Source organism: Sinocyclocheilus anshuiensis, unplaced genomic scaffold, assembly GCF_001515605.1.
Source record: "Sinocyclocheilus anshuiensis isolate Anshui unplaced genomic scaffold, SAMN03320099.WGS_v1.1 scaffold714, whole genome shotgun sequence".
Classification (NCBI taxonomy): domain Eukaryota; kingdom Metazoa; phylum Chordata; class Actinopteri; order Cypriniformes; family Cyprinidae; genus Sinocyclocheilus; species Sinocyclocheilus anshuiensis.
Window position 1 is genome coordinate 716,482 of NW_015546068.1, and position 10,869 is coordinate 727,350.

The window sequence follows — 10,869 nt, forward strand, 5'->3', positions numbered from 1 at the left end:
CATAGGCTTGTTTTTAGTAAATTTCTAATTTTAGGCGGTTTCTATAGTGTGATCTTAATGACAATGTCGAGGGCGCATAATGTTACGCGAGGATGAATCTCTTCACTCCCAAGCGGATTTCCTTCACTCACACAAAACTGGACGTGTGCTTTTAACATACATCATTCCGCAACACAACCCCCCCACGGCCACCCTCTTTTGAGCCAGTGCCCCCGACTGGCCCCCCAGTATGAGAAAAAATATATATACAGTGATTCTTAATGTTTACAATAGTCACACACAATGGTATTTACAAAGCAGTCCAAAGATTACCAAGATTAAAGGGTTAGTTCACCCAAAAATGAAAATTAGCTCATAAATAACTCACCCTCAAGTCATCCTAGGTGTATATGACTTTCTTCTTTCAGACGAATCCAGTCGGAGTTATATACAAAAACGCATCGATTCGCTACAGAAGGCCTTTGTTCACCCCCCGGAGCCATGTGAGACACTTTTTTTTTATGGATGGGCGCTTTTTATTTAACTGCTTTTGGACTGATGCATGCAACACCTGCTGAGTGCCATGTAACAGCTTGAAAGATCAAAGACAATTTTTAATATACCTCCGACTGGATTCGTCTGAAAGAAGAAAGTCATATACACCTAGGATGACTTGAGGGAGAGTAATTTATGGACTAATTTTCATTTTTGGGTGAACTAACCCTTTAAGAGGACCAGTCATTGCTACTTACAAATAAATGTAAAAAAATTTACAAAAAAAAATATTAAAAAATGTAATATTGATTTGAGTTTAACTATTTCAATAAAACGCATACAAGTGATAATAGATATATGAAACTAGCAGTAGGAAATCAGTTGTCTAGGACAATAATCATTATACAGTTTAGTGGTCATCATATCACTTACATTTTAGTAGGCTATTTAGTATATCATTTTTAAAATTAGATTTTCTCTTGAAGTGAAAACAAACTTAACAAAAGTGTGCAGTTGTAGGTTATAGTTACCATCCTGTTGCATAATCTGATCCAGACTCCAGATAAAAACATTTTCAGATAATTTCTAGCACGAGATATTGCAACAGCAAAGCGGATACGGTTTGCGAGTTTCACTGTTGTTTTTGTACGTCACGGTGAACACGAAGACTCGGGGGTTTCCATGGCGACAGTCACAGATGATGTGAGTCAGTTTAGCAACTGGAGCCTGGCTGATGGTAATGAGTGTTTCTCACAGCTGCAGTGGCCTGATCGCAGCCGTCCAATCGGCTCGGAAAAACACTAGGATGTCTGCTGGAATGTTCTACAGATGCTCCAAAATGCCAAGTGTGATCAATGAGTGTGTGTGTGTGGGTGTGGGTGGAGTTTCTCTGTCTTGTTCTGTAATATGACTCATGCTCATAGATTATTGGGGCAGCAACAGGCTTCGCTTCTCTTTTAATACATTTCTGGGTGAAATCATATAACGTGATCGATCAGATCTTCACGTGTGTGTTTCAAATGCATTTTCGCATCAGTGAATGTCACTGACCTTTAAAAAGAAACTGAAACACAACTAACTTCTCAAGGTTATAGAGGTGCTAAATGGCTTACTGTTAAGAAAGTGTGTGGTACAGTAACATTATGAGTCAAAAGGTTACAAATCAGCTCTTGATTCATGTAACAGCTAGTCTGAAGTAGTTAGATTTTTTTGTCTGTCCAAAAAACTAGCAATGATTATTACAGACAGGAAACAGTGGAATATCTAGTGTCTAGTTAAAATGCAACTAATTTCTTTAAGAACACCCATGGCATCTGCTGAGTACCTTACCTTGTAAAGTGAAAGAGTAAGTGAAAGTCCTGACATTTGCCAAGTACCCATACTCGGAATTTGTGCAATGCAATTTAAACCCATCCAAGTGCACACACACAGCAGTGAGTAGTGAACACACACACACACACACCATGAACACACATGATTTCGTACAAAATTTTTAAAATAAATAAAAAATATATATAAAAAAAACTAATAAAATGAAATAAATATTTTATAAAATAAAAAAAAATTACATTTAAATTAAATATAAAATTAAAAATTAAATATAAAATAAAATAATTAAATCTGAAGACTAAAAATGTTCATATTATAGTTCTTAAAATAAAAATATAAGTTATTTAAAATGGCTATAACATCAACCTGGTACGTTGTAAACCTGATTTTTCGAACGAATGAACGAACAAACAAACAAACAAATGAATACATAAAATAGTTCAATCTGAAGACTAAACATGGTCTAAAATTTAAAAAAAAACATACGTTGTTAAATCTAGTGGCTCTAAAAACACCTATAGTATCTGCCTGTTAACCTGATTTTGTTTAAATAAATAAATACATACATACAAACAAATAAATAAATGTTAATTCCAGTGGCTGGAAAAACACCCATAGTATCAGCTGGGTAGCATGTAAAGTAAGTTTGTAAGTTTGTTTAAAAAAGTAAAATAAAATAAAATACAATAAAATAGAAATGAATGAATTAATAGTAGAATCAGCTCAGTATCTAATAAAAATTTTTATTAAAATAATAATAATAATTATATATGTTAAAATCTGAACGCTCCTGAAAAGATGAGAAAAGAAAAAGACCAAAAAAATCTTGATCCTTCAGTTTATTTTTTACACTGTAAATAAATGCATACAGGCCATCTGCATACTACGCACAGTATACTGTAAATACTGCAAAAACTGTGCAAGTAGCCTATAGACTATATATCTATGGGAGGCTGACATAAATGTCTGTGTTTGTCCACAGGCCGCCGAGGTGGAGAAACAGTTGTCTACTCAGGTTCATTCTTTACGGGATGATTTCAAAGAGAAAAGTCTCTCCACCAACCAGCACATGACGCGCCTTGAGACCCTACAGGCCGAGGTGAGGCATTATGGGATGTGGACTGTCTTATTTGCAGTGAGTCATGACACCATGATATATTTCAAAATCTGCTTTCCTCTGTTTTCCTTCCTCAAATCATGATTTGTTTCCTGCACTAAACAGCAAGGGCTTGAAGTAAGTGCTCATGAACCGCTTCCTGTTTTCTGCATGTTCGTTTTGTGATGTGAAGATCTCATTGTGCGATGCAAAACGCTGCTGGATCATACCCTGATTGCTTTATGTCCCATCTGAGCATCAAAGCAGCTAGAAAAAGTGAATGTGGGACTTTTCACTAACTCATCTATGAGAGACGGGTGTGTAATTGGCTCCTGGTGTCTTTGTTGTGACAGCGCAGGACAAACAACGCCAGCGTGAGTTTCACAGGCCGTCATCAGTGGACACGCTCATATCACTGGTCTATTCACAACAACAAGATCAAAACAAAGCTTCGTTCAATTCCGAAATAACTGAGGTTATTCTGAAAAAAGTGATTTTTTATTAAGGGAAAATTGTGGATCTGTAGATTGTAAATTGTGGAACTGTTCCAAAACATAGTGAACGGCCTACCAGTGTTATTTTAGTATTATTAAGATAGTTTGTGTATATGTGTGTGTATACAGTATACAGTGTGTATATATATATATATATATATATATATATATATATATAAATTTCATTTTTATTTTTGTATTTTCGATTATTATTAAAATTTTAGTTAATGTTTTAGTAATTTTGATGTGTTTGTCATTTTTATTAGTTTATATATATATATATATATATATATATATACACACACACACACATGCACAGTATATATTAGTTATTTTTTTATATCAAGTTAAACTAAATGAAAATGAGAAATGTTGCTTTGGAAATTTTCTGAAATAAAATAAGTGTACGTTTTTTTTTTATATTAGAATTTAATTTATTTCAGCTATTTTTTATTTTATTTCAAGAAACAAAAATATTTTTATGGGTTTAGTTTTAGTTGACTATAATAACCCTGCTGCCTTTTACATCAGTTTTACAATTTGCATCCTTTATTGAAATGACAATCCCAGAATGCATTACGGCAAGCTCAGTGAAAAAATTCAAGCAAGATGGAAAGAAAAATATTAGCTGTATACTTATGTCATACAGTACTGAAGAGTATTGATAAGAATACTTTAATCTGATTAAATATAAACTATTTTACCTAATATGGGTATGTTTCTGTGATCAACTGCAAAAAAATAAAAAGAAATTCTTACTCAGTATTTTTGTTTTGTTGTCCAGTACAAATATCTAAACATTCTTAATTCAATATACATTTACTTGACAAGCAAAAAAAATAAAAAAAAAATTAAAATAAGTGAGTTTTTGCTTAAAACAAGAAAAATGGGGTGGTTAAAAAAAAAATCAGTTGTAGAGTATATGAGGTTCATTTCATTTCAGGATGCTCCCTTAGAAGGCCGCTGCCTATGTAGACAATATAGGCAGCAAGGCAGCTCACTAGGTTTTGGAACAGAGCCCACATGTACATATTAACAACTGCTCAGTATTGAGCAACAGGAACTGGCCTGATGAGCAACACTACGAATGAGAGATTAGCCAATCATAACAAACATAATTTATATAGATAAGTGTTAAAGGTACAGTAGCGAAACAGATAAGTGTCTAAGAAAAAATTACCATGAAACACTAAAGTATTAACATTTCAGTAGATTATAGGAGAAAAAAAATATTTATCAAAGGATATATATATATATAGAGAGAGAGAGAGCAAAAAATGAATACTCTCCATACATACATCCACATCTACTGCATGACTAATAGATCTGGTTTTGTTCTGCATGTGTAAACTATGTAATTGTTACACCTCAACAACATTTTTGTTCTTGTAAAACACACAGACATAAAGGTGGGTTTTTCCTCTAGTACAGTGGAACTGTATAACGCCAATTCAGATCTTAACATGAGTTTTGCAAATACAGAATCCTCGGGTCCTGTTTTTCAGTCATAGCCAGATACTGCATGTCTGGAAAAAACCTTCTCTTAAAAGCAATCTTAACGTACGTACACTGACTTCTCCCATCTGCTCGCTGACAGCTGATCCTGAAACATATGAGAGATGTCAAGCTCTGTAAATCAAATACTGAGAATTGAACCCCTTCAAATCACATATATCTCCAAGATATGGAGCAGCTGATCGAACAGCTCTCATGCCCTGTGACTGAAGGAGAAATCCACCTGAAATGTACGACTGTTCTTGCTTGTTGCTAATCACATTACAGAGCGCTGGAATATGAGCGTTATAATAAAATGACATGACAGATCTCTATAGGACAGATTATGATATATAGCCATGTAGCTTAGAGATAATGCACATGATCTCTGTTCTATACTTACATGGTATTACCACGACAATACACCATATATTGACACTGACCACATACAGTGTAAAGAAGCAGCGACAAGCCTCTCATAGAAGAATGAATGGGAGAAAACTCAACGCTTAACATAGCGGCTAGATGTAGATGTAAAGGCGTTTTAATAGCGAGACTCCCATGTGGAGTGTGTGTACTAGAGCTGTAATTGAGCGGGGGAAACTTCTGTTCTATTTTAAGAGCAAATGCTGCAAAGTCTGGGTGTTCCCGAAACTGCAGTCAGAGCCAGACAGAGAGAAACAGGAGTCTATTCCAATCCATGCCGCTTCTGAGCCGACCGGGACATAAATATACCAGTGTCACTGTCTAGATCAGCTGTTTTAAAATTTAAATTTCAAGAGAAGCAGATATATGCGTTTAAAGTCCAGTGGTTCTGAAGGCAGGTGCAGCATACGGTTAATCACAGAGAATCCCTCAGTGCTGGTGAACTAGGTTAGCAGATCTAGGTCAAAACAGGAGGGAGAGACGCTAAAACTTCTGCTCATGTTTGTTTCATGGGCTACACACACAAATCAGGACTCAAAACTTTGTGTGTGTAGCACATCTATTAAGGGAAACCTTTGAGATGATGCTGATACTTAAAGGAATAGTTCACAAAAAAAAAAAAAAGGCTAAAGGTGTCCTCACCCTCAGGCCATCTAAGATGTAGATGAGTTTGTTTCTTCATCAGAACAGATTTGGATAAATGTAGCTTTGCATCACTTGCTCACCAATGGATCCTCTGCAGTGAATGGGTGCCGTCACAATGAGAGTCCAAACAGCTGATAAAAACATCACAATAATCCACACCACTCCATGAAGCCAAACGCTTTGTGTTTGTAAGAAACAAATCAATCATTAAGAACGTTTTTTAACTTCAAACCATTTCTTCCCTCTAAATACGAGTCCATAATCCATAATAACGCTTCCTCCAGTGAAAAAGTCCATCTCCTGTTGTCTCTCAAATCAAAATACACACACATATTTGTTTAGAGCTGTTTTGGCTTGTAAACGGTGCTTGATCTGTGCAGATTTCTCTCCCGATTCAGACCAGACCAAAAAAAAGTCTCAATGATGGATTTGTTTCTTACAAACACGCAGCTTCTGGCTTCACGAGACGTTAACTGATGGACTGGAGTGCTGTGGATTACTAGTGGATTATTGTGATGTTTTGGATCCATTGGTGAGCAGGTGATGTAATGCTAAATTTCTCCAAATCTGTTCTGATGAGGAAACAAACTCATCTACATCTTGGATGGCCTGAGGGTGAGTAAATATTCAGCAAATTTTCAATTTTGGGTGAACTATTCCTTTAGAACGTTCGCTAAACGCATAAATGTTAAAGGGGTCATATGATGCGATTTCAAGTTTTCCTTTCTCTTTGGAGTGTTACAAGCTCTTGGTGCATAAAGAAGATCTGTAAAGTTGCAAAGACTAAATTCGGCCAATCACAATGCACTGGGTCAGCTGGCCAATCAGAGCAGACTGCGCTTGTCAAAGGAGGGGGCTTTGTTGAAAACGACGTGTTTGAGAGAGGCGGGGCATAGAGGACCTACAATAATGTACAGTATTTGAAAAATAATGTGTTTTTTGAACATTAAAGCATGTCAGCATATTCTGTTACACCAAATACACAAAATAATGATTTTTAAAATAGGATCATATGACCCCTTTAAATAAAACAGCTGAGAATGCCATGAAACGTCTTAAACTATGAAAGAGCAACCTCTGAGCAATAGCATATTCTAGGAGTTGTTTTGAAATATTCCCGTTATCAAGAGCACATTCCTGACTATGGAGGTGTTTGTGACTCCCTACCGATGCCTGGCAACACCGCATTCCTACAACTACAGGAACGTTTAAACTAATCCACTAAACCACACTTGAGTTTTTCAGATACATTAGACTCATATACTTTACATGTAAGGTTTAGATATATTATGATTCATTCGTTTGTAAAGTTTTACAGTTGTTTTGCTCTGAATAGACTCTAAACAGAGTCAGAGACTAAAGCTGTACAATGCTGATGTCCGTAACCTGGTGTTTTTCCCACTCTCGTTATGCAGATAAAGATGTTGTCAGAACGTAAGCAGGAACTGGAGCGACGCGTGAACGCCATGCTGGAGGAGAACCAGCAGCTGCAGCACACGGTGGAAGACCTGAGAGAGCGAACGCTGCTGCTGGAGAAACAGTGTCACGAGAAGGACTTGCAGGTGAGCGACCATCACACTGCAAAACAAACACACACATTATAATCACTATTCATGATTTGGTTTTCAGCAAATAATTGAACACTGAGAAGCAAAACTGTATATGACTGGAAATTAATAAGCATTCATGTCATAAATCCCATAAAGATTTATGCTTCAAACAAAAAATGTGTTAAAAAAGATATTTTCTTTCTTACTATATATCTTACTTCTCAAAATGTACCCTGCTTTATGTTGTTTACATATTTTTACTGCAAACCCATGTGGCCAAAAATTATTATTTTTTTATATAAAAATAATGCCCAATATATATATATATATAAAATATAAAAAATATATTTTCAGTAAGTTTTACTTACTTGTATTATTGATTGAGTGATTTATTTTTTTTGTATTTTTTTCCTGTATGGGAAAAAGATACAACTAAAAAAGTTCATCTTTATTCACTATGGGTGAATCTTATGAAATCTTTCAAGAACGTGACATTATATTATATTTCACCTTAAGTAAATAAACCCAATTTAAGGAGCATTAAAATGTCTGTATTGTGACACTATTTTCAAGACAATTAAACACATTCTCCTCAAATTCTCATTATTGTAATTCAGCCGGAGGTTTTAATTTAATTTAATTTTTTTGTAATTCTCATTGTTTTCAAAATGTTTCTTATTAGTGAAATACAGTAATGAGTTTTTTTGTTATTAATAAATTGAGGATAAATGAAATGCAATACAAAAGTGCTACCATGATTTATAAATAAATTTGTTTAATTAACGTGAACATGAAATAATGCAATAATGTTAAAAATCCTAATGGTCCTAAAATAGTCTTTTAGCAAAATATATTTTTTTATTTCGCTCTTTTGATTTTGAGGTTAATTCTGAAAGGTACATCCATTCATACATTATAAAAAGGTGATAAAACCAGCCGAACAATATGTTCTGACTGATCTGCACCTGAAACTGAACAGTGATTCGGAATGAAATCAAGTCATTGAAAACTCGGCAGATAAAAGCTGCAGTCCAAACTGAGTGAGAATAACAAACAAAAAAAGTGATTCCACAGAAGTCATTCTTGTTCTTGCTCCATCTAATTCTGTGTTATTAGAGATTAGCAGTTCATTGTTTTGCTGGAGAAACAGCTGCATGTGTTTGATTCACTGTTATTTGTGTTTCGTTGGACGGCCTCCAGTTCTCAGGTTTTTTCATCAGCTGTCAGCGTTTAGGATTTACAGAACATGCTGTTTTTTAACATGCGCTCTAAGTCATTTATTTCTTCATTAAAGAAAGATTTACCTCTAAAGAAATGAATAGTACTTTTTAAAAATTGGATTAAAATGATGCTCACTAAAATGAGACTCCAGTCGTAGACTGAAAAAAAAAAAGGTTTAAAAAAAATTTCACTCAGAAATTGCTATTCAATTTCACAAATAATTACAAAGAAATGGCAAGTAACTCACTGAATTAAATGTGAATTTTTGAAGTAGAGACTGAAATAATATTTCCTTATAATACGTGCTCCAATAATCTTTGTGAGCATGGAGCAGGAGGAGCTGGAGCAGGAGAGAGAGCAGGTGCATCAGCCATGCACCGCCCACTTAGACAGGAAGAGACCGTCTGATTGGGCTAGAATGGATACAGCTACGGCCAGATTGTCCTGCTGGGCACGCGCACATCAATATTGCGTCAATTTTGTCACACTGAACAACAATTAATTGCTGTATTTGCATTATTGTAAGGTTAAATTTAAGGTTGGGGTAGGTGTAGACGTTAATTAAACACAATCTAATAGGTAGCAAATTTAATTTATTGTTATTTTCCTTGCTTATTGCTTAACTTTTAGTTTCAATCATAGAGCACTCATTCCGTTCACTGATCGTCTGATGAATATTGTAGACTAAAATGAAAAGCTTTGCCATAATTTGTGCTGTTCAAAAGTTTGGGGTCAGTAACATTTTTTAAATTATTATTATTAGAATTTTTTTTCAGTAAGGATTCGTTGACTGCATGGATTGATCAAAAGTGACAGAAAGACATTTATAATTTTACTAAAGATTTCTATTTCAAAGAATTCATCAAATAATTCAGAAAATAAAATGGATCGTTTCCACAAAAATATGAAGCAGCACAACTGTTTTTAGCATTGACAATAATCAGAGATGTTTCTTGAGCAGCAAATCAGCATATTAGAATGATTTCTGAAGATCATGTGACACTGAAGACTGGAGTAATGATGCTGAAAATTCAGCTTTGATCACAGCAATAAATTACATTTTTCAATATATTCACATAGAAAACAGTTATTTTAAATTGTAATAATATTTCACAATAATTCTGTTTTTACTGTATTTTTGAACAAATTAATGCAAATTTGGTGAGCATAAAATCTTATGGTTTGAATGGTAGAGTATGTTTAAAATACTTCTAACAATGAATAACCAATGCCAAGTAAGTATTAATATTTTTCTTAAAAAAAAAAAAGTACATTTAGATATATATTTACATTTAGTCATTTAGCAGACACTTTTATCCAAAGCGACTTACAAATGAGGACAATAAAAGCAGTCAAAACTAACAAAAGAGCAACAATATATAAGTGCAAATGACAAGTCTCGGTTAGCCTAACGCAGTACACGTAGCAAGGTGTATATATATATATATTATACACACACACACACACAAAGAAAAACAAGTAGATAGAATACAAAAAATGGAAAGCTAGTGTTTTTTTTTGTTTTTTGTTTTAAAGTGCGTTAGGCTGCGTTAAGATAAATATAGGTAAAGTAGAATTAAAATAGAATATAAAAAAGTGCTAGAGTTAGAGGGTCAAATAAAGGTGGAACAGATGTGTTTTTAGTTGTAAAATAATAAATAAAAATTTTACATTTAAATTTTTTTAAAATAAATAAATAACAAATACCTTGCAAAATAAGCAGTGTCCTGTCACTGAAGACATGGATCCAATGCTCCTGAAAAACCTGAAAATATCAGGAAATTTTACATTTGTGATTTGAAGAAGTCATTGAATTGATAAAATTGAAAAAAAAAAAATTATGAAGTGCATATACTAGTCTATATAGTGAATTTATATTTTTCTATTTAGGCACAGCTCTCAAATATTTCATAGGCTAGAAATTGCTTTTTGCATGAACAAATGTCTATAAAATTATCTTTAAAGGGGTCATATGATGTGATTTCAATTTTTCCTTTCTCTTTGGAGTGTTACAAGCTCTTGGTGCATAAAGAAGATCTGTAAAGTTGCAAAGACTAAAATCTCAAGTCCAAAGAGATATTCTTTATAAAAGTTAAGAGTCAGCCACACCTACCTAAAACGGCTCGTTCTAACACGCCCC

At 34.1% G+C, this 10,869-nt stretch overlaps 1 protein-coding gene across 1 annotated transcript in view; it reads left to right on the plus strand.

Moving 5' to 3' along the window:
* The window catches only part of LOC107699624 (bicaudal D-related protein 1-like), a 36,033-nt gene that overhangs the window by 14,700 nt on the left and 10,464 nt on the right, over positions 1-10,869 (plus strand). The window contains exons 3-5 of the mRNA XM_016500942.1: positions 2,786-2,902; positions 7,374-7,556; positions 9,064-9,090. Of these exons, the coding sequence (XP_016356428.1) occupies positions 2,786-2,902; positions 7,374-7,556; positions 9,064-9,090 (327 nt within the window). The remainder of the gene's footprint in view (positions 1-2,785; positions 2,903-7,373; positions 7,557-9,063; positions 9,091-10,869) is intronic.